General features: G+C 38.9%; 3 protein-coding genes and 1 long non-coding RNA gene across 9 annotated transcripts; 2 read left to right on the forward strand and 2 right to left on the reverse strand.

The window, feature by feature from the left end:
* Positions 1–78: 78 nt before the first annotated feature.
* LOC136238021 (uncharacterized) lies at positions 79–991 on the forward strand. Its single transcript, XR_010692720.1, has 2 exons — positions 79–695; positions 754–991. It is a non-coding gene; the product is annotated as an uncharacterized lncRNA (long non-coding RNA).
* A 2,994-nt stretch (positions 992–3,985) lies between these two features.
* LOC136237866 (ATP-dependent DNA helicase RecQ-like) lies at positions 3,986–23,705 on the forward strand. 5 transcript variants are annotated; one of them, XR_010692621.1, is made up of 6 exons: positions 3,996–4,286; positions 19,970–20,007; positions 20,059–20,228; positions 21,381–22,080; positions 22,854–22,990; positions 23,411–23,705. XR_010692621.1 is itself a non-coding variant. In XM_066028109.1 (3 exons), the coding sequence occupies exons 1-3, from the start codon at positions 4,190–4,192 to the stop codon at positions 12,663–12,665; spliced, it is 1,194 nt and encodes a 397-aa protein (XP_065884181.1). In that variant the 5' UTR covers positions 3,986–4,189; the 3' UTR covers positions 12,666–12,734. The 5 variants fall into 5 exon arrangements, 2 of the variants coding, with proteins under 2 accessions (XP_065884181.1, XP_065884172.1); XR_010692626.1 differs by lacking the exon at positions 19,970–20,007; XR_010692617.1 differs by lacking the exon at positions 3,996–4,286 and having other exon boundaries at positions 19,275–20,228; positions 21,672–22,080.
* LOC136237890 (uncharacterized) lies at positions 10,884–18,399 on the reverse strand. The gene is made up of 2 exons (XM_066028144.1): positions 17,051–18,399; positions 10,884–10,991 (listed from the first exon to the last, which is right to left on the reverse strand). Exon 1 carries the CDS (start codon positions 18,154–18,156, stop codon positions 17,143–17,145), a length of 1,014 nt encoding a protein of 337 aa, XP_065884216.1. The 5' UTR covers positions 18,157–18,399; the 3' UTR covers positions 10,884–10,991; positions 17,051–17,142.
* Positions 12,697–16,975, reverse strand: LOC136237882 (uncharacterized). Of its 2 annotated transcripts, none has more exons than XM_066028128.1 (6): positions 16,292–16,975; positions 15,576–16,188; positions 14,648–15,525; positions 14,275–14,377; positions 13,940–14,221; positions 12,697–13,893 (listed from the first exon to the last, which is right to left on the reverse strand). In XM_066028128.1, the coding sequence occupies exons 2-5, from the start codon at positions 15,591–15,593 to the stop codon at positions 14,078–14,080; spliced, it is 1,143 nt and encodes a 380-aa protein (XP_065884200.1). In that variant the 5' UTR covers positions 15,594–16,188; positions 16,292–16,975; the 3' UTR covers positions 12,697–13,893; positions 13,940–14,077. The 2 variants fall into 2 exon arrangements, with proteins under 2 accessions (XP_065884200.1, XP_065884209.1); XM_066028137.1 differs by having other exon boundaries at positions 16,279–16,975.
* Positions 23,706–23,923: the final 218 nt, after the last annotated feature.

Genomic DNA, 23,923 nt, shown 5'->3' on the forward strand with positions numbered 1-23,923 from the left:
TGTCGAGTAGAAATTGTAGACCTTGATCATTGGAAAATTGAAAAGTTTTTTGAGATACAAGTCGATTTGCAAATTACAACCAAATTGCTGAAAATACATGTTTGAGTTATCACCCACCTAATGTGGCTACCTTCTGATCTACTGTTACATTGTTACCAAAATTCTTTTGTAGAACATGTATACATACCCTCTTGCTTCGATTTGATGGAAGAAGCTTTATGTCATCTCTTTTGTAACCTGGAATTCTTCCAGGTAGTAACAGGGCATTTTCCTCTGTGTAGTTTTGTAAAAACTTCACCACATGTTTCTTAGTGAAGTATGGAAATGCATGCTTTGGGGTCCGTTTCGTGTTGTCATGAACACGTGTTTCCAGTCCATCCATGATGTAGTGCTGCTTTAGAGCTTGGAGTCAATCTTTACCGACACCATGTAGGAAAAGAAAAGTTTTCCTACAGATAGACACTCCACGGTGTTTGTATTTCATTGTTACTCTGTTTCTTGCTGCAGGATTGGCGTGGCGATCATCGATGATTGTTGTAGTCAGTAGAGCTGCAGATTGGATGTACCCCAAGATGACTAGGTTGAGCTCATCACGAGTTAAAAAATTGGCCTGTGCTCGTGTTTGTACATAGTGCTCAACAGGAAACTGATTGCTACATGGACTGCCATCAGGCTATGCCAAATTGCACTTACAGGTACGTTCAACAAACTTCTTGCATTTCTGCACGTCATGTGATGCTGTCATATCACTAGGTGTGATTGGCTCATGATCAACAGCTATTGCTGCTACAGTTTCTCCGTTGGATGTTGGCACCACAGGAGGTAGAAGTACTGCAGGTGGTTGTTCAGCAAGTTCAGCATCCTCTACTTGAGCAAAGCAGCCTTCATCTTCAAACAGTTCTGTTGGAAACAGTATTTAATCAGACGTACAAATATTTTAAATAATGTGTATTGTTTATTTTACTTACTATGAATAGTTTTACCTCTATCAGAGCATAGATACAGTATACCAACAGGGATTGGAAACGGAAGTAACTCACGTGATATCTCTGTACAAACTCTCAATATGACGTAACAGACGTGAAATACCATCCGTGTCTCCAGCGCGAGTGACCGTCACCATAGATACCAGTGCAGCGCAAATTCGTTAGAAGCCACTTTTGTGCACGTTGTAGAAGAATTACAGCCTAAGCGTTGCGACAATTGGGCTAATTACTGTTCTACTCGAGGGCGAAATTACCTGCGCGTGTTCTAGTACACGAGTGATTTGAAATGACCATTGACGCTCACTTCTGTGGTAAGCTTAAATGTAACCCAGCAGTGCTTCTAGCAGTTGTGTTATTTTGCAAGCCTACCAGTAAGAGCAGTTAGAAAAGTGTTATGTTTTCTGGTGTTTACATCGTCAGTGCCGTGTAAATAGCTTATTGAAATTACTATTCGTGTTACCATACTGGACATTTTAAATAATTTTACAGTTTACACTTGTGTTATTTTGGAGGACACATCAGTAACTTTGTGTACCAATATACCATGTCATTAGTTACTAGTACATTAGTAGAGTGTAACGTGAATATTAGATTGTTCTGAAACCAATCCTACAGGAAATGGGAGGTACAAAGATGGAATCCATACCTATACACAATATTGCTGAATAACCACCATTAGCACTGAAGAATCTGAGAGTTGTTTACCATAAGGACAAAGAAGAACAGTGCACCGATGTGAGAAGCACAGCTCAAGACCATCAGAAACAAGTTGACATCATATTGCTTGATTTTGCTAAAGCTTTTGACACAGTTCCACACCAGCGATTACTTACGAAGTTACAATACTATATGGCATTAGGAACAATACATATAACTGGATCAAAACATGGTTAACTGATCGGACACAATGTGTACTTCTTAATGGCAAATCCTCAACCCCAGTAACAGTTACATCAGGGGTACCACAAGGAACAGTACTTGGTCCTCTGATGTTCTTGTTGTATATTAATGACATTACCAGAAGTATTTTATCCCCACTACGGCTGTTTGCTGATGACTGCTTGTTATATAGAGTAATTGATTCCCAGAATGATGCTTCCATCCTTCAGCAAGATCTTGACAGACTATTAGAATGGGTACACATATGGCAACTTAGGTTTAATGTATCCAAATGTGTTGTAATAAGATGCATCAGATCTCAGTCACCTATAATTCACAACTATGAACTGAACAACCAATTACTGATAGACATACATACCTCAGAGTACTCTTGGACAAACATTTATCTTGGTCACCTCATGTATACAAAATAACAGGAAAAGCATCCAGAACATTAAACTTTCTTAAGAGAAACCTAAGCAGTTGTTCTACACAAGCGAAAGCAGCAGCGTATTTAGCAATGGTAAGACCACAACTGGAATATGCTTCAGTAGTATGGGACCCTATTTATAACAGTGATGTACATAAACTTGAAAATATTCAAAGAAGAGCAGCAAGATGGGTATTGAAAGATTACAGTAGATCCAGTTCAGTTACTTCCATGCTCCAACATCTCTCCTGGCCTGAACTTAAAACTCGACGCAAGATATCCAGACTGCAGACATTTTACAAAGCACTTCATAACCAAATTCCCTTATCTATTCCATCCAATTATCTCCCAATGACCAGAGAAACCAGGCAATATCATCAGTACCATTTCATACTCCCTACAACATCTACAGTTTACCAAAAAGTTTTTTCTCCAGAACAGCTCAAGACTGAACTCGTTGCCACAACTCCTAATTGATTTAAATGACTCTGACTCTTTCTCAGTTAACGTTTCTAATTATTGTAGTAATGTACATGTGTGATTTTTTTTCCTGAGCACATCAGCAGTGCTGGCTACTCAGTAATAATAAATAAAAAATAAATAGATTCACTACCAATATCTTCTAGTAAATAATGATACTTCCATGTTAATGTATTGACAACATGGCCTCAAGTTCACTATCTGAACACTTGGATTGTTCTGCACATACATATACTGGAATATAATTGTTGCTGAATGTGACTTGGTAACTGGTTATATTTGTTTGTTTGCTTTTCTTCCTTTACGTTTTGTTATCTTGTGTAGTGTTGCAAAATTAATGTTAGCTATTCAGTATTTGTTGTACTATTATAGCAATGAGCATGCACATTATCAGTTGGTCACTATATAAATTGTGTTATATATAGATGGTACCAGCTCTGTTGAATGTGCTGCCAGCTAGTGTAGACAAGCTGGCATGAAGGGTGCATGTCGGTTGTATGGAACCGGAGTCGTTATTATTTTATTATTATTAAAGCTTTACAGTGGCCAGCACTGAAGGTCTGACAGCAACATGTGCTGCAGCCTTTGGATTAACCGTGCTACCAGCTAGTCTCGCGTAGCCAGACCCTATTTCTCCGCACGGCGCTTATAATTTCCAATCGATAAGCGCCGTGCGGAGAAATAGGGTCTGGCTACGCGAGACTAGCTACCAGCTGTATGGGATGTCTAAACCCCTGCAAAAGCGTTTCCAAATATCAGGCAACTTGTGGAGTCTTTTACGGTGGAATTCACACCAGAGTTTCTCTTTCTTTGTGGAGGTGGACTTGTACTCCCTTAAATTTTCGAATATTTCCTTAAGTTACATCACTAGCTCCGGCTCAGTCGCTGAGTTCGTCAAAAGCGTCCATTGAAGCGTCTCCGTTCGTAATATGGTGCAAAATTGCTTCAACAAACTTTCTACCACTCTCCATCCGGGAAGATCACAAAACCCACCCATAAAGCTACGGACAATTCCACTCGCCATTACTAGCTACGGATGAAAGTTTACGTCATGCGAGACACGGATATGTTTGTGCGAGAGTCTCCGTTTCCAATCCCTGTTGGTATACTGTATCTATGGTCAGAGTAAGAGTTTTCATCATCATCACATGCCTGTATATCACTGTGTACAGTGTATCTTCACACCTTGGTAAAGACTGTATCTCCAGATCTCTGTGGCTTCCCACCTCTTTATTAGACTCTAACTCGCTATCTTCACCTGAATGCGATAATCAACAAACGCTTCTGTGGTTTCCGCCTTACTCTTCTCATTATCTGTCTAGTCGTCATTTCCGGTGAAATATTCAGTAATAAGCGTCTCAAGCCCGTCATTGTCACTACTCTCGGAGCGAACGTACTCTTCACTAGTGAGTGTATGAAGAAGAGAAGCAATGTTTCTGGCAGCCATGGCCGATATTCCCACGTAGAAGACATGGATCGATTTGTTCGCCATCCGAATTCTTCCGTGTCAGGTACAGCGTATTGTGTTGTAACTCGCTCTGTGTGTGTTTAAATGAGCTGAAACTTTCCAGAAAGTTGTGTTTAGAGTGTATCTATGCATTGGTTCAATATAAGAATTTGGAAATCCTCAGTAGCTACATATCGTGCAATCTGTCTGCATGCACCAGCAGTCGTACATCTACACAACATACACTTCATTCACCATTAGCACTCACTGGCAGTACTCAACTTGGTATCCGATACGATAATTTTGAGTTAGAACCTGAGTACATATCAAAACATATGTATGGGATTTGTCAAATCAAGCATTTTCAGGTGGTCAACATTAAAAGTTTTCAAAACACTGGGTTAAACCCGTAAAAATTAAGAATTATGCATTAAATAAATTTAATATCAGTTTAATAGCTTTTTGAAACCTCAACTTGGTAATACAGGCTGATTATAAAATCTCGTCATTCCCTGTCATTCGTTGTCCAATGCAAAATACATGTATTTTACACTACATACAAAAGCACTAATTTACAACCTTTAACTCACAGAATCTCTACAGCACACCATACAATAATAGAAAGCCCTTGAATTTTTCTATCCAATTCCGACCGTACAAATGGGAAAATGTCACCATAGCGACAGTTATTTACTGTTGATGATGACATAATACGCGCTCCATACATTAACCTATTGGAAAATTTAATCATCTTGGCAGGAAAATCCCAATTTACAAGTTGTTATCCTCAACCAACTTCGCTAAATTTGGTATCATACTACGCAGCGAAGGATGCTTAATAAGACTCCGACCGTACAAATTGTTAAACAGGTTAGTTTACAAAGATATGCTTAAAAACACGTGTTTTTACGGGCATTCTGATCACGTAAATTTTGCGGTACAAGGCTCCTTTTTAGCTTCCCCTTCATTACTACATAAAAAACTTACACATGAATCGAATCGCCTTTCATCAAGGAGTCCGATAAACCAAACTTCTTGTCTGTCAACCAGAGTACGCGGAAGTTATGGCGCTTTGTTTAAAAGATGATGTTATTTTATATGAAACGGACGTAACCCTTTCGGAAATCCGGAATATCTTACACAAGTTTTGATATGAGTCTATGCTGGAAACATCGCGCTAGGCTTAATTAATTCTATTTTAGGCTTAATTAATTGTTTTTAAAGGAGTCTACAAATGCAGAACTGTCCATGTCTCATATAGCAGTTGAAGGTCCAGGTAGCCCACACCTTCAACTGTGAGACATGGTACAGCCTCCTGCGGGTTACTAGTCCTGCCCCAGGGGGGCATGCTGGCGCTGACTCATAGCACCTGAGTAGCACACAGGTGCCCCATGCTGGCCACTGGGCAGCGTGACCACTTAGCAGTAGCTGAAGGCTTTGCTTTGCTTTTGCTTTTGTGTGTGCATGTGTGTTTGTGTGTTTGTGTTTTTTTATATACATGTGCAATGTGTGTTCATTTGTATGTATGACAGACAAGTATGTGTGTGTATGCACATGCTTGTAGATGTGCGAGTGTGTGTTGAACATGCTACCATGTTTCTGTAATCACATGTAATCACATAGTATATCAATCATGTGCATTTGGCCTTCCATATGGTGTATGTTTTGATTCAACACAAATGGTGGATGGCCAACAACCTTACAGATACATATTTAATCATTGTAATAATTAGCTCTCATTGTGTATGAAAGTTTTATACTTCCATTTTCTGCATACCTTGCAACACTCCTGGGATTAGTTAACACACATACAGTAGACACCTGGTTCTATTTGTGTAACAAGATTCACATCTTATAAGATGGTAGTCAACATTCCAAACATTGTGTTTGATAACTTGTTTATTGTTAAAGCTCTACAATGATATGTATATAGCTAATTGGAACTGACATGATCACATACATGGTTTATTAGTTTATTATTCATATAGTACATTTGAGCAAAATCTTCAAATATTTTAGCAACTGTAAATGGAGTGGATATGTGTAGCTGCACATATCATGAACCACGATAGTGGGTTCATAATAGTGATCGCCTATGTTTTTTGCAAAAATCCTAATAGAACACACACCTAAAAACCACCTTGAAAAGCATCCTTCAACTCAAAACAACCCTCTGGTGGTTCTTTGCAATGAGTATAGCAATGGCGTAGCCAGGAAAAATTTTTTACCAAGGCAAAGTTATACATTGACTAAATTGAGAGGGTATATTTCTGACTCAAATGATTCACAAATACTTTTAAGCATTGGTGGTACAGCATTGGCAGGTTGGATGAAGGAACTGAACCGTTTCAGAAGACTCTGTGCATTTTTCTACTTGCCATAAGTAATGCTCCAGCATACTACAGTATACCGTGCTTCAATTATTAGACTAGTTTAATTGCATGCAACACAACTTACTCTGGAGATATTTTGAGCAGTCAGGCCATCCATGAACTGCATCCACGAGCTGTCATAGTCATGCACGCTACTTTTTATTGATCTGATGTGATGTTTAAGTCTGAGATAATTATCTCTTTCTTGTGATGCTCAACTGCATGTGCTAAGCATGTCAAGCTTGTCTGGGGGAATGCTCCCTCAAGGAAAACTTTTTATGTGCTTTGAAAAGGCATGTGGAGCAGGCTATTCTTTTTTATCGTAACTGCTAATGCATGATATGCATGATCAATTAGCTCAATGTAATGCCATGCAGTTAACTCATTGGAACTTTTGAAAAGTTACGTAAAGACAATTTACATAACTAGAAATGATCAAGCAGTGTAATGAAAACAGTGGCTATAATCTGTATTGAATGCTCTATTAGAGTATAATTTATTACGATGACTGCTCTATTAGAGTATCTCGATCTTTTACAAATTCAAGCCACGAAAAATAGAATCTATGGCTGTAGTGCTAAGCAGGGCTGGAGCCTATGGTGACATGGTGCCTTTCATGGTGCTGGACCACTTTTCAGCTACTGGGGTACAGTACTGCTGTCTAGTAACGTCTGAGTAGAAAATCCGGGGTGCCAAAACTCAAGCCTGCTCAGCCTGTTTTTGAGAATTAGCTGCCTCGGTTGCCTCAATGGTAGCTACGCCACTGTATAGGACCACTAGTAAGTATCAAGTGAAAAGGAAACAGTATATGTATTTCAGACAAAATTGAAATATGCCCATTTGTTCATATTATTATTATTATTCATAATATTATTATTACTAGGACCACGTCACATACAACCAAGTACATACACCAACGTTGCAACCTACCCATTGGGCAAGTATAAACAGTGCCATAGGCAACACTCAGAGCAGTGTGTGTGTACCAATGGAAATGATACATATGCATACGTACACAGGCAAGGGAGCATCAGAGAACCACAATACTAAACACAACCTACACAAAAACCAAGCTATATTGAAAGTAACTATATATTGTAGGTGTGACGTATCTCTGAAGATGACTCAGCAGTGAAGTGAGGCTATGCAGAACAAGGGATATGGTGAAGGCACAATTAACAATTGATCCCAATCAAGCCAATATATGGCACAACAGACTCTGTTGTAACTAGAGGCCACTGGTGATGTGCCAGTATATCAGCGGTGTGGCATTGGCACAGTGATCACAGTCTATAATATTATGCATACAGCCATGCACAACATACAGGAGATAGTTACACATTGTTGTATATGCAGCACTGCATTGGCTTCTTGTTTAGCTATTACAGACTCACAGTAGAGTAGTAGTTAAGCCGAGTGGAATTCCAGCCACTAGCAAGCCAGATGAAGGATGAGGATGTATACATTACTCATTACCTTGTTGTTCCTGTTTGTTTACGAGCGTATCAGCTGGTATCCCAACTGGTCATCATTTGGTTGTTCACTGCATGACGCCTGGAGCACACTGATATCCTGCATACAAAATACACAGTTACAAACATTTAAACATACTTGTAATGTTGTTGTTTACGTGTAAGGTGGCCTCTGGCTCTGTTGTAGTCACTCTTTGGATGTACTAATCTTCTCCTTCGAGCAATTTGTAATTAAACAACAGTGTGGTGCTGGGCGTTATATAGAATTACACGTACGGTAAAGTCATCAGCACGAACAGGCGTACTTATTATACGGTTGTGCCTTCATTCACAGGCGAATCTATCCCCACTTAGTTCATGTCTCTAGGCCTCGTAGTTTTCTCAAACATTATTTATTCATTCATTATTAATGACGTAATTTTAACCGCATTTCGTATTATTCTTAGTACTTGGTTGTATAATTATTATTCTTTCACAGGCATAGCGAAGTTTACAAGGAGAATCCTGGGATAAAAAGTAGCAAGGCTTACTGAATGGATCATTGTGCGTGTCCATGACTTATTTTTGATTTCGTTTTCAGATGGAAACAGCCCAAACTGGGCTGTTTCTTCTTGCCAAAATGCCATTGCGTTCAAGAAGCCGTACAAGATCACGCTCAAAATTAATTTTTCTGGTGTGTGCTGCTTGTGGCTAATAGAATCTGTCTTTATTAAACTCAGTATAGGCCAGGAAGCTTAATCTGGGTTGATGACTTTGTTGCAAGGTGGTTTTTTTCGCTCTGTGTTTATTGTACGTGGGCGAGTTATCCAGATTAAATACTTTAATAGAGCAGTCATGTAAATACTCTAATAATGCAGTCAAGTGTATAACAACAATCCTTGCACTGAATTTGACAACTATTAAAGGCACCAGTAATGTAAATTGTAACTCAAATTGGGAGACTCTTAGTCTGTATGCACATTGCAATTTGATCAGTTTCATGTTTGTACTGAAACGTTGATGGCGTTACTATGCAGAATGCAAAAGTACACTATTCACAATAATCTTCTTCATAATCCATATATGGATTAATAAAAAGTACACAAACTAGATGAATAAAAAGTTGGAAATTTTAAAATGGGAATAGGGATCGCTGAAAAAAGCCACGAAACAAGAAGGGATCGCTGGGGTGGTAATGTAAACCACAAATCCCTATTTTGACTCACTTCAAAATGACAGAGCATGTAACTAAAGATTTATGACAGAGAGTCAAAATAGGGATTTGTGATTTACACTACCACCCCAGCAATCCCTTCTTGTTTCGTGGCTTTTTTCAGTGATCCCATTTAAAATTTCCAATTTTTTTTATTCATCTAGTATAATGGTCACACGGACCGATTACATGCCATAAATTATCAAAACATGGTCTTAATAATCAGAGCATACTGTAAACATGCCCCTTAGCTAAATTGTGATACCATAATGAATCAACACCTTACACTGTCAGCAAAGATAAATGGACCACAAGTCCATGAAGCATGCACTGTACGTATGGAGTATGCTATACAACATCTATGGACTAAAGTGGTGACGAACAGTGAAAAATCAAGATTGTAGCCTTAGTGGCTATAGAGTTACACTTGTGATGTGGGACGGCCACAATACCTACTTAGACTACAACAAGTTTGATACTGAAATTTGATTGGCTGAAAACGTGGTCTCTAAATCTCGTAGAGCCACGGTCATGTCCAATAGAGACCACGCTCTGAGGCGATACGAAACACGATAATTACGTGCCTGTAACATTGGCAACGCATGGGCATTTAAATGGCTAGTAACAGCCGTACTGAATTAGAGGGAGGTGTAATGGGCTTGTTTGTACTAATCAACACTACATTACTTGCTTACAAGCAGCTGTCGAGGCACAACAACAGCAACAATGAGTTGTAGTCCACTCGCTGAGTCCAGTACTTTGATACATAGCACGCGCCTGTAACATTGGCAACGCATGGGCGTTTAAACGGGTAGCAACAGCCATGCTGAGGTCCCGCCATGTCGGGAGGTGTAGAGGGCTTGTTTCTAGTAATTAGCCATACATTTCCTATTTACAAGCAGCTGTCAACTCAAGGTACAATAACGAGTTGTAGTCTAAATAAGTTAGACGTCAAGAACCACTGGGTTCTACGGGATTTAGAAAACCCTCAGGCCCTTAGTAGCGCCCTCGCTGCGCTCAGGCGCTACAGACCAGGGCCTTCGAGTTTTCTAAATCCCGTAGAACCCTGGTTCTTGACGTCTAACTATTATGTAGAACTGCCCTGTAGTCATAAAGGAAGTGTGAATATAATTGGCTGTATGAATAGCATGTTATAGATGTGCATGCAATTTAGCAACATGTGCAGAGAGTCAGAGTGTTTCCCTTCTGATATCCTAACACTTGCTTAACCTATAATTTCTGTATCATAAGTGAAGTCTGAAAGTTTCAGATTTACGTTATATGTGTAAAACAATAGTGAAATTGAATGATGCACCTAACATCTTCTAGCACAGGTTATTAAGTAGATTGTACGTATGGAGTGTGATAGAAGTATTTTATGGACTAAAGTGATGGCAAACAGTGAAAACATCAAGATCATAGCCTTAGTGGTTAGCAAGTAACACTTGTGATGTGGGAAGGCTGTAATGCCTAAAACTGCCCTGTAGTATATGGTTGCATAAAGGAAGTGTGAATACAATTGGCTGTATGAATAGCATTTTATAGATGTGCATACAATTCAGCAACATGTGCAAAGGCTCTCTTCTGTGTCTCCCTTCTGATAACCTCTTGCTCTACCAATTTTCCCACAAATTCCCTTATCATAAGTAAGGTCTGAAAGTTTCAGATGTACATTATATTAAATTATTATAAACAATAATGAAATTGTATGATACACCTAACATCTAACAAAGGTTACAAGTTAGTCTCGCTTGGCCAGACCGCTATTTCAGAGCAGGGGCTTATCGATTAAAGATTATAAGTGCCCGCGCAGGAAAGGGTCTGGTCCAGTTCGCATAGGCAAGTCGTCCTCAGCACCTTCGTCAACACTTGGAGTGCTGATCATGGGCACGTCATCAGACATTTACAATTATCCAATAACTTGTCCCATGCGCTTGTATTTGAAAGTGTAATAAAGGCGGGTAGTGTGCAAGAGACCATGACAGATTCTCCTGTGATGGAACGAGTAACAGAACCGGCGGAAAAATCTATCGATGATTCGATTACGCGGGCTTTAGAAGCAATGTCACTTAATCCACTGAAGCCTAAACAGTTGGAAGCAGTCCGTACTTTTATGTCTGGGAGAGACACGTTTGTGTCGCTCCCAACTGGTTACGGAAAATCTGTTATCTATGCTATTCTTCCACTTGCATTTGATTATTTTTTGGGTATGTATGCAGCAAATTTTTATAGTTGACTTACCATTATTCTGTGTTCAACAGGAAGATCTGGTAGCCTTGCTGTTGTTGTTAGCCCCTTAACCTCACTAATGATGGACCAGAGACAGAGATTCGCACCTACGGGGATATCAGTTGAGTTTGTTGGAGAGGCTCAGACAGACAATGATGCATGTACCAAAGTCGTGAATGGTGAGGTGCAGCTAGTATATATCAGCCCAGAAAGTATGTTGAATACCAAGCGATACTGGCACATGTTTCAAAGCGACTCATACCAAAATAAAATGATAGCATTTGTAGTGGATGAGGCACACTGTGTAAAGATGTGGTAAGTTTCATCTTATTAATTGAATGCTATTCTATTCTGTGACTTCCAGGGGTGATAACTTCCGTGTAGCCTTTGCAAAGCTAGGAACACTACGCAGTATTTTACCAACTAGTGTCAATGTGATGGCTTTGACAGCTACTGCAACTCAAGAAATTTTGAAATGCGTTGAAAATCGTCTTGACTTGAAGGATGTAGTACTTATTGGGATACACTCAGGAAGGCCTAACATTAAGTTCATTGTCAAACCATCAATTGACTTAAATGATCTGGCTGCCATAGTTTCTGCTGAACTTGTTGAGTTACGAACCAATACACCAAAAACAGTTCTGTTTTGTAGATCACACTTGCAGTGTGTTAAACTATTGGTTGAATTGAAGAAACTCTTGAAAGACAAAATTACTGAACCACCCGGCATGCCAGTAACAAATATTCACTACAGGCTCATTGATAATTTCACATCAGGATCAAAGACAGAGGCGAGAGAGGTAATCCTGCAAGAATTTTGTAAAAGGGATACCAGTCTCAGGTTGATCATAGCAACCAATGCATTTGGACTAGGGTTTGATTGTGCCGACATTACCAGAATCATACACTGGGGATCACCTAATACACTGGAAGAATTAGCACAACAAACAGGGAGGGCTGGTAGAGATGGGTCTCATTCAGAAGCTATTTTATACAAGAAGTCCGGTAAACATACTTCAAGAGCAATGAAAACTTATGTTGGGAATGTTTCAGTCTGTCGGAGAAAATTATTATTTCAAGGTTTCCTTTTTGGCTCAGACAATAGTTGCTCAATTACTGCTTGCCGTTGTTGTGATCTTTGTGCTCCACTTTGTAATTGCCATAATTGTACTATGTAGCGCACTGCACAATCATGTAATTTTACTTTAAAGTATTAAAATCAAAATTTCATGGAAAAAAAAATTACACAGTATGTACATAGTTTAGATAGCAGAGAAAGTCTTTGCATGTACTAGCAGGAGGCACTCCTGGTATTAGTGTATGTACGTATTTGCATTGATGATTTTTTCTTTTACCCAGTCAGTAATTTTATCCCGATTGACATCCAGAAGCAACGGCTGTTGCTTGTAGCTACTGTAGTTCTGTGCATTGTCATGTCCTTTCATTCTTTAACAGACGTACAATAGCATCCAAGTCTTTTTTAAACGATGGATATGTGTGATATTCCTTATTGACTGATATAGACAGTTCCTTTTCAAACTGGGAGCAAACATGGCTCACTGGACCAAGTGATTTGGCCACCCTCTGAATAGCACTTGGGTAAATATTTGAGCCAGCACTTCTTATACATCCTTTTAGCTGTTTATTTAAATGCTCCATATGTAGATCACATGGAACGTTGTGACCAGGTTTGCCATGAGTGTTGATCGTCCTACTCCACTTCAGTTCACACAATTTATGGGTTGAGAGTAATAGTGACTGCAAAGTCAAATTGAATGCTTCTTTGGCATAGTTGTGGTGGTTTTCTAATTTAAAAACCAACAACAAAAACTTCCAATATAACAATATTCGAGTACTGTCTCCTTCTTTAACGGCATCGTGAAAACCATACCACAACAATCCAAGTGTAAATAGGTCGATAGTATACAAATTAGTAGTTGACAGGGAAGGTATGTCACCAGACCCACCAACTGTCACAGAGCCAGGGTCTGTTGTGGAACTAGTAACTGTTGTAGACATGGAAGCAGAAGCTGGTACGGTAACAAGATTCATAATGGATGCTGTGGAGGTTGTGGAACCAGGAACTGTTGTGGAATCATCATCTGTGGAGGGAGAATTAGCTGTTGCAGGACCAGGAGCTGTTTCATTACTTGTTAATAAAGTTATTTTGACCCACTTTGACACAATTGCCTTAGCCGTTTCTACACAGGATTGACTCTGGGAATTGATGGTTTTGGCTGCAGTAATGACATATCCACTGAGTACTACTACTAAAAAATCTTCAAAAGCCTTCATGCTCTTTGAAGGATCTGCTCCAACTGACGATTGACTTAACAAATTTCTTAGCTGGTACAACGTTCCTTTGTCACAAGATGAATTTGTTGAGTATAGTCTGTCCCAGATCACCTGCATTCGATGAGGTAATATCAACAAATATGCAATAGTTACTAACCTTAACTAGGGTCATTCTTGCATGCCAATCTGCTATTGCAGGAACAAAACCTTCTAATCTATCGATCGATAGATTATGAAAAGATCGCAACACCATAGCACCCCTGGTTCTCTCTACTGTCATCTGGTCTCCATAAAACTACAATGGCACTAGTCTAGGGTATCCTGAATTTTCATTGGAAGAATTGCTGCCTTCCTGTGGAACGTACTGACTCAAGCTGCCCACTATATGGCACATGTCTCCTAGGTTTGCCTCATTCTTTAAAATGACACCAAGAGGAACCTAAATAATTTAATAATAATAATTATTTTATTGTGTTCAGTGTGTGACCATACCACATTGGACTGCCGAGACATTTCTTCAGAGTGCTCTGAGAGTATATGCCAAGTTACCATGTCAATCTGATCTTTGTATTTTGGCATGTGTCTCACAAGAATCCTGCAAAGATATAATACACATCACCTACATCAGAAGTACACACTAAATTTATACTATCAACTAATGCAACAGTTCTAGATACTATACAGTGGGTTATTTCTTGGGTATTTTTATTTTTTATGAAGAAAAATTTCTGATAAATGGCAAGATCTTCCCACTCAAATTTTATGAAGAAAAATTTCTGATAAATGTCCCACTCCAAAAAAAATTTGCTATGTGGTATAAATTCTTTGCAACATTTATGTTCTGCAAAGGGCTAATAATATGTACCTTGACGTAAGGATTTTAAAATCACGCATCAAATTATCAAGATCTTCTTGGGTTGGTAAAAAACTCTCAACAGATAGAACAGCTGAAGGCTTGGCATCAGATAAAGAAGAAACATCAACACGGTTCTTAGCTGCGTATGAGTGAAAATAATGCAATGACTTGGTCTGTCGATCTTGCCTTTGGTAACTTGGTCGAAAGTTCTTATCTATATTATCACCAATTATTGTAAAGCCAAGTGGACCACTTTCACTGTTAGTATCATGGGATGGCTGCAAGGTCGAACATGGTGAAGAGACAACATTTAATGGTCTTTGTAGCATGGTGTCATCTGTTGATGCATTGCTTCTCAATGGTTGATTTGGACAAATTGAGTCAGTACGGTTGCAGTGGGTGTTGCTATTGTCCATTAGCAGACACTCAACATTGCTGACTGACACTAGGGAAGAACTCTCTGCAGTAATGTCAACATTGCTGGCTGACACTGGGGAAGGATTCTGACCTTGCAATGTGGCGGTGTCCATTACAATGCAATTAGAATCACTGGCTGACACTAGAGAAGGATTCTGACCTTGTACCATGGTAGTGTCCATTACAATGCAATCAACATCACTGGCTGACACTAGGGAAGGACTCTCCGCAGTAGTGTCGACATTGCTGGCTGATGTTAGGTAGGGGTTCTGGACTTGAACCATGGGTATTTCACCCTTAGTTGGCATAGTAGTTGCAACCTCCTCTTCCTCCTCCTCACCGTCAGAAAAGAAAGACACATCACTAGGGGCACCAATGCTTTCTGTGTCACTGTCACCACCATCACCATCATCAAACAACTCAGCAATTTCGTCCATCCAATCAAATTGCATACCAACATTCTCTGTTTCCTATAAAAATTGATCAGTAACCATATCATGCAAATTTTTAATTAAGTAACCTTAAACACTTCTTTCATCTCATTGGCCCATTCTTTTACTGGTACATCATGCTTTCCAGTGAGTTGATCAATGATCTCATAAGTGGAAGATTGTGACTGCAGATCATGAGTGGCTGAAAGTACTGGTACATCTACGGTAAAAATTTAAACACAGTGTAAATCAATAAGCACAGAATATGTGTTTGCTAGCAGCATTCCCATAAAATAGCACTGAAATCATTCGTTGCATTAGGCTCATGTGCTTGCAATTCTTTTTAAGGAGCATGCATATGACAAAAGTAATGAAGATGTTGCTAGCTTGAGGTAATATCTGCCTCATAAATCCGATGAGCCATGGCATTCTTGCAACAAATTCGAGCCATAATGCATTCCAGCTGAAGTTGTTTAATTCATCGTGCTTGCTTCTTAGTATTGATGGTTGATTGGTAGAACAAATATTCAATATTTCATATTTCACTTTCCCTGCGACTGCATTTAACGAATGTCTATTTGATAGATTGAAAACACCCGTAGCAGCAGATTTGAATCGTTTCATTGCACATGACTTCACAACATCTCCTCTATTTGGTGTCATCTTCATATTCCTTAAACCAGATTTGAAATCAATTGTAACCTACACAATACCAAACAGACTGGCTAAATTAATTGCACTCCAAATCAATTTAGGATACACAACAGTATAAACAAGAGATCAACAACATACATTTGCGACTCACAAACACGTCAGGTTTTTCATCCTGATCATGACAAGCTATCCGACGAGACTTCTGAGAAGGATCGCGATGTGGAGTTTGATGATTATCACCAGATGACTCAGCAATGCCTCCGCCTTCTACCCTCTCCACCTGGGCCTCTACTGGTGCACTCTCTGTTGGTACCTCTTCAGACTCTGATAGAACCCTTTTCCTCGATTCAAGGCTTGGGCAGAGTACAGAGAGGTATTGTAGTACATTACTGATGCATCCGTTTAAATCTGTCTCTAGTCTTCTTGCTCTCTTCAGGAGTCTGCTGCAAGTAGCACAAAGGGAAGCGTCTGGATCATTCAGTTCCGAAATAAACGAGTAGTCAAGTCTTGGATGCTTCTTCTTTAAAATGGGAAATAGGATAGCTTTCTCATTTTTACAAGCGGCACCATGAAAACGCTTTCGAGTACTATTGTCACTTTCAGTTTGTAATTTCTTCAAGCACAGACAACACTTAATCTCCTGATCTCGTGGCTTGGCTTTCCTCATTCCCGCCATTTCGCTTCAGAGAACTTACCGAATGTACGCTCATATGCGACATTCAAACGGGTTGGCCAATGACGTAGTGATCGTTGTGATGACGTGGCCCCAATCAACACCCAACACCACGTTGTTGATTCTGTGAACGACTTGCCTATGCGAACTGGACCAGACCCTTTTCTGCGCGGGCGCTTATAATCTTTAATCGATAAGCCCCTGCGCTGAAATAGCGGTCTGGCCACGCGAGACTAGGTTACAAGTGTGGATGTGTGTGGTTACAAGATGACTAGAATCACTCCAGTAAATATAAAAATAAAAGTTAGCTAATACAACAACTGTTAGTTTTACTGAATGTAGAGCTCCAGTTGATCAATCAAAGGAGATCCATGAATAAAGCCTTGCCTTGTACATAATCTAGCTTCTATATCATTTGTAGTTGTTCCGGACAACTCATGATAAAACCATGGTTGGGTAGGGGTATCACAACAATTACTAGTGATGCAACCAGATCTGTCCCACAATGGGTCATTGAAGTAATAGGCAGAGATATTGACAACATCAGCAGCTCCTGATTCACAGTAATAGTTGGTACCCACAAAAGGAGGAGGGGATAATCCTCCACCAACAGCACATGGACAGTTAACATTACTATCAGTACGATTATCATATCTTCCATTGCTATAACTCCAAATGTGTTGACGAGGACTACCATAGGTGATCAGTAGACCATCACCATAGTAGCCATCAATTGTTTGACCACCTCTGTGATAAAGATAAAAACCATTTGGTACTCCCTTCTGATATCCTCTTGCTCTACCACACACCCTCTGGTAATTTGTTCCATTAGTGGAGAAGTAGGCAGAAGAGCAAGTACCATAGTCATCGCTGACCACACGACAGAAACTAATACCAGAGTAAGTGTCTTCACGCCATCCATTGGGACAGTCACCTCCTGCATTGATATTGATATGGGCAATTCTTCTCCATCCTCCTTCCACACCAGCACATGTGGGGATCAAGTCTCCAGTAGTGGTTGTAATTTCTGTCATGTTACAATATGTCCATTGATTGTCATTAATACGGTAGTAACCTGACTTGTCACCAGTTTCAGGACTATTGTTATAGATGTCCTCACAGGATGATCCAGTATAACTCATCCCACAATATACCTTGGTGGGCCCATCTAGTATCCAATAATACCCTGACTTGTCCTGACTCTCAGGATTCATATTGTAAATGTCCTCACAAGACTGTCCAGGGTAGAAAGGTGATTTAAAACGATACTTGTTGCACTGGTCAGTAGCCATCACCAGTTCCTTAGTGAGGATCATAATAACAAAGTAGTAAGCAGCTAACATTTTCAATAGTATAGCAAACTAACTGAACTAGTGAGCATTACTGTATTATACAGTACAATTTATAATAGTGTAAATGATAAACATTGCTCTTGTGTGAGAGGTGCTTGGTGAGGTATGTAGAAGATGCAGTCATAACATGTAGGAGTTGATAATTGCTATATACTGATAAGGAAATTTAGAACATCTATTGGATGTTTCATTTTGTCCCTCACCCTCCACCCTCCTGTCCACTCACTGAATTGACTTTGCCCCTTCTGATAACACTGTCTCATCTCCTCTTATGGTAATAATATAAAACTTGTTACTATTAAATGTTAGAAGGTACACATATCATATTAATAACACTACCTTATATGGATGAATTCTAAACAGTATTCATATGGTAACACCTGGGTATACAGAAGTCTTACATATTGCAGGTAAATATAATCACACTTCATAGTATCTTAGTTGGCTACAGTGATGAGAGTCCAGTTAACAATGATGAAGAACTAGTACTATAAGATTATTAATTTTTGTTGCATGTATTGTGTGGCTATAGTTGCTGGTACACAATTATTACATTATATTCCTGATTTTAGAAGATTCCCCTACTGGTTTACTTCCTGGTTTTGAAAGGCTTCCCTACCATATTTCTGGTTTGAAAAGTAGTAGGACTCACAAGGCAACACCACCCACATGAACAAGAATGTGTCTGGTAGCTTTTCTCCTGGTTTTAGAAGGTTTCCCTATCCAACTACTTGTACATGTACAGTAATTCTTTTGGGAAAGTATACATTAATAAAGTAGGACCCACAGGGCAAAATTATTCATATGAGAAAGAACTAACTCATGTGACTGGTGGGCTAGCTCTTACTGCATCAAAGGAAAAATGGTGCCAGACAGGCATAATGTACACCATTACTAGAAAGTTTTGTTGCCATTTCACTTCGTTTTCAGCTTTGTTCCACCTGTTACATATATAAATGGAGAAAAGTATAAGAAGTATCTCTGCAATCAATCTAGTGACTATGGAAATTATGATTAAATGTTTTCCCTGAATATCAATTACTGGGAAGCAAACAGCTATTCCACTTCATTTAAACACCAGCTGGGTTTGTACCACAGAGTTAGCACTATTCCCTTCAATATTCCCGCTCTATTATTGTAAGTAGCTCACTCAGCAAAGCAACTTTCCCCAGTCTTTCTTTAGTTGTGCACAATCGCAACACATGTTTTCAATGGTAGCAATTGGTTTGTTGCCTCAAAAACACTATTAATGAACAATCAATGCATAGCTTGATTGCAGACAACTGGTAATTTCTGATAGAATTTTCCATTTTGCATTGTTCTCTAACTCGGCGAGACAACATACAGATGACAGTTGCAAGAAACTTTACTCACATTTCTCCAGTCTACCCAGCTGTACATTGGGATCCTGTGGGCCTGGAGTCAACTGGGAAGCAGCCCACCCAGCTGTAACATTATTGGATATCTGGGGAAGCAAATGCCCAACTGTCCTTATCTTGTTTGTAGGTCATTGTGGAATTTTGGGTTCCACGACCTCCCACCATGATACCTGGATAGTTCTCCTGTGGGATATCCCAGGAGGATTTGCACACATAAGGCTCAAGTACCTGAGTGGTGCACAGGAATCTCATTGCTGATATACTAGGTTGCAATAGCTGGTTTTTTGCGTATTTGCTGTAGGCTTTGTTTTTGCTTTGTGATGGTATCAGTGTGTGTAAATTTTGTATGTATAGTTCCTTTTTGGTAATCATGGTAACACCATCAATGTAAACCATAAATTGAATCACATGTTTTTCTCACACAGGAATGGAACTGACAGGTTGTTCAACACCAAGTCAATATGTAAACCATTTCCAATATGGTTACAGATTTTTTTCAATTGTTTTCATCCAGACAACCCATGGAATGATGACGCTCCATTCTCTGTTCCACCTCACCTGCAAGACCAATATGACACTTTTGTAAGGAGGGGGGGCTACTGTTCCCACCAATCAGAATGCAGCAGCAATAGCATCAGTGTGGGGTACAAGTATTAGTAAAGCAGAAACTGATAATCTACTATCGTAAGTCTATCCATGTTGTATAAGCTATATCTTAGCTGGTGACCTGTGTTGTATGTTTCGTGACGTTGCACTTGCAAGCAGTTGACACTCATGTAGCCCATTGTAGACTCACTAGTTTTTGAACATGTATGCTAGTCATGTATTGTTATATGTGACCTAACTCACCACATGTAGTCATTGACTCACAAGAGTTCCTGAGTGGCTGCTCTAATCCTGTGTCTTCTCACACATGTGTTCCACCACAATTTTTTGCCTCATACTTACACATGCACCTATCTTACACAATTCTATTGTTTTAAATTAGACACTGTTAGCCTTTATACATGTACCTGATAGTCTGCATGTGTTACCTTGATTATCCCAGTGACCTATATTAGTATAATAATGGTCATGCACACACACACACACACACACACACACACACACACACACATACACACACACACACACACACACACACACACACACACACACACACACATACACACACACACACACACACACACACACACACACACACACTTAGGAGTGATTATAAATTTTCAAAAATGACAATACCAATTTTTATACTAGATCTGACATGCCAGCCCACCCAACAGCACTCAACACACTTGTTTACACTATGTTGTACAGTCACTTCACCTGGTTAGGTAATGTCCTAGAAACAAAACTTTGTCATTATGTGAAGTGAAAAGCACAGCCTTCACCCAACCTTACCTGGCCTGACAAATGTCAAACCATAAAAGGAAATGGGCAGCAATCTTGTTAATTGGTCAGCAAATAACTGTTATAATCAATCACTCCTGCACACTCACACATACACTAAACACTCACTACACACAAACACACACTACACACAAACACACACTACACACAAACACACTACACACGCACACATGTACATACTACACACATGCGCACACTACATGCACACAAACACACACAGAGTAGCACACACACATGTACATACACACACTACACAGAGTAACACACACACGAACACATACTGCAACTGGGAATCACAATTTATTTATACATTGTGTTAGCTAATTACAGTGATAAGGTGTAAAATAGAATGTTAAATATTATATAACCAGTTTTGTGTTTAAATGCTCAAAGGCCTAGGGTATACAATATCCTTCTTTTGCTCAGGACCAAACTCCCAGATATTATCATAAAGATATTGCTGTCGTTCTTGTGACAATCAATGTGGAATCTATAGTGAAGGCAGCTGCTGAGAGGATGGTCGCCAAGATACGTCTTTCAACAGGTTGATCTCTCGTTCATTGCAGTTGCTGGCTTGAACCATTTCCAAACATAATGCAATGTAGTCAAATTTTATGTACTCCTCGCATCAGGGACTGTGACTAAACTGTTGGAAATCAGCATGTAGTACCAACAATCGTATTGTAATGCTTAATGTTACTACTTTTACTTTATTAGGCATGCTCAGCAAATCAACTGGTCAAATACTAAGAGTGGCAGCATGCTTCAATGTGTTGTTCAGGATCCGTGAATCAACTGAGCCATGGCCAGAAAACAATCCAGAAGACAAGATTATTCGTGATGCCATAAAAGCCGCGTGTGATTTTGTGGACATATGCTGTATTCACACAGCATTCATGGCTGGGAGGTCAACCTCATTATCAAAAATGCAAGAACTTAAAACAAGCGATGAGAATTTTTCCTTGTATTTCCTGGCAGTGTATTAATTTTAAGTGATATCATAAATGCAAGAAGGTTTAAGAGTAGGGAGAAAAAGGATGAGGCTGTAACTGCTTTAACAGCACTGCAAAATGATGGCTTGGGAACACTGAGTAACTTACCATCATCCAAGCATTCTGCACACACTGTGAGTGTCATGTGTAGTAGTATTATGGTGTTGATACAAAAATCACTTATTGCACTACAACAGAATAGTGTACGAATAATGATGTAGGAGCTCTCCTATTATTAACTATGATGAGAAATTTACCATTAAATTCATGTCCTAGTTATTGTATGATATATAAGTTTGATTTGCACACTTATAGTGGTCTAACTCACAGAATGTGTGAATAGCAATCTCAGCAAAATTGCAACATCTTGAGAATTTGGGACCCGTGCATTATATAGACTCGCGTAGCCAGACTGCTTTTTGCTTTTGTGTGGGCATTGGGGAAAATCTCTGACACCCACACAAGTAAAAAAGCTGTCTGGCTACACGAGACTATGCATTATATAACTCCAGAAACATTAAATATATACAGCAGTGCATGGAGTTAATAGATGTTTATGTAAAAGTGTACTTTAGGTCATGTACACTTTCTCGTCCTTTCCTGGGTCTGACTACATCAAAATAATTTTGGTACCGCTCATGGTTGATTGCAGATAGAACTGTATACGTAAGTTGGTTACTTGCTAGAAAAGTCTAAAAATTTACATTTCATATCATAATTATGAACTTTCTAATTGCTATCTATGTAGCTAAACCCACCTTCTCACATTCTAATCAAGTTTATGTTGCATAAATTCAAATTTGCTCTCATTTTAATTGTTTATTATTATAGGATGTACAAATAATGCAGTATGCTTAACTACATATACTATATAATGTAAATCATACATGTACAAATTATCTGATAGGCATATCAATTCACTAAGGCTAAAGTGCCAGATTCACCAGAAGGTAAAGAAAAGTTTGCTGCTGCCTTGATGAAGCGCGGGGTTTCACTGGAGGAATATGTAGAGGCATTTCAAAAGCCAAACTTCGTACATGCACCGTAAGCAATTTATTATATAGATGATTTGTGTTCCAAGTTGACAATACTACAAACAATACTTACCAATGATATTGTTATAATCGTGAAGTGTTCTCGATCAATGTTCTACCCATACTTGCCAAAGTAGTTATCCAATTGTTAGCAGCAAACACACCTTAGTTTACAGCATACAACACTAAAACTTAAACTGAGATTTCTGCTTATTGCCCAATAAACACCTTAGTATCTAATTACAGGTAAAAAGCTACATCATTGTCCTACTATCACTCTATCAATCATACGTATAGTATTACAAGTAAAGCTACAGATGCTAAGCATTTATCCAGTCATATAATTTGTATACAGTAGACAATTTTACTGTCAATCATAATTGTAAAACATAAGATTTATAATTTATTACTTTGATACATATGTTTTCAGGCCATCAAAGAAGAAGAGGGCAATTATAGAGCCTGGTGAACAAAGCAAAACCAAAAAGTCCAAGGAGGTTGCAGAGTCAGATGAGAACTGAATGAGTACAAGCATGCACTAACACTGCCGTATATCGCACTACCATAATAATAATGGATAAGTAACAGTAATGCATGCAGCACTAGCAAACTTGGTCACTTTTTGTCACTATTTGCACTGTATTACAATATTTAATTGTCACATACAAATAAGTCTTAATTTTCCTTAATGGCTTAAACGCATAGTTGCTTTCACAAAAACTATAAACAAGTCAGTTAGAAATCTTCTTTATGGTGTAAGTCACGTTATCATTTCATCACCTCATTGAGTACACTTCTTGCATCTATCTTCAATCAACCTGCACGCTTAATAAACATTAATGACGTGCAATTTTATAACAAATAGAAAAGTAAACATACTATGTATCATACACAAATAATATACTAGTCAATACAAATACACTCATAATACAGTAATATTGTA

This window comes from Dysidea avara, chromosome 1 (assembly GCF_963678975.1).
Source record: "Dysidea avara chromosome 1, odDysAvar1.4, whole genome shotgun sequence".
NCBI classification, from domain to species: Eukaryota; Metazoa; Porifera; class Demospongiae; order Dictyoceratida; family Dysideidae; genus Dysidea; species Dysidea avara.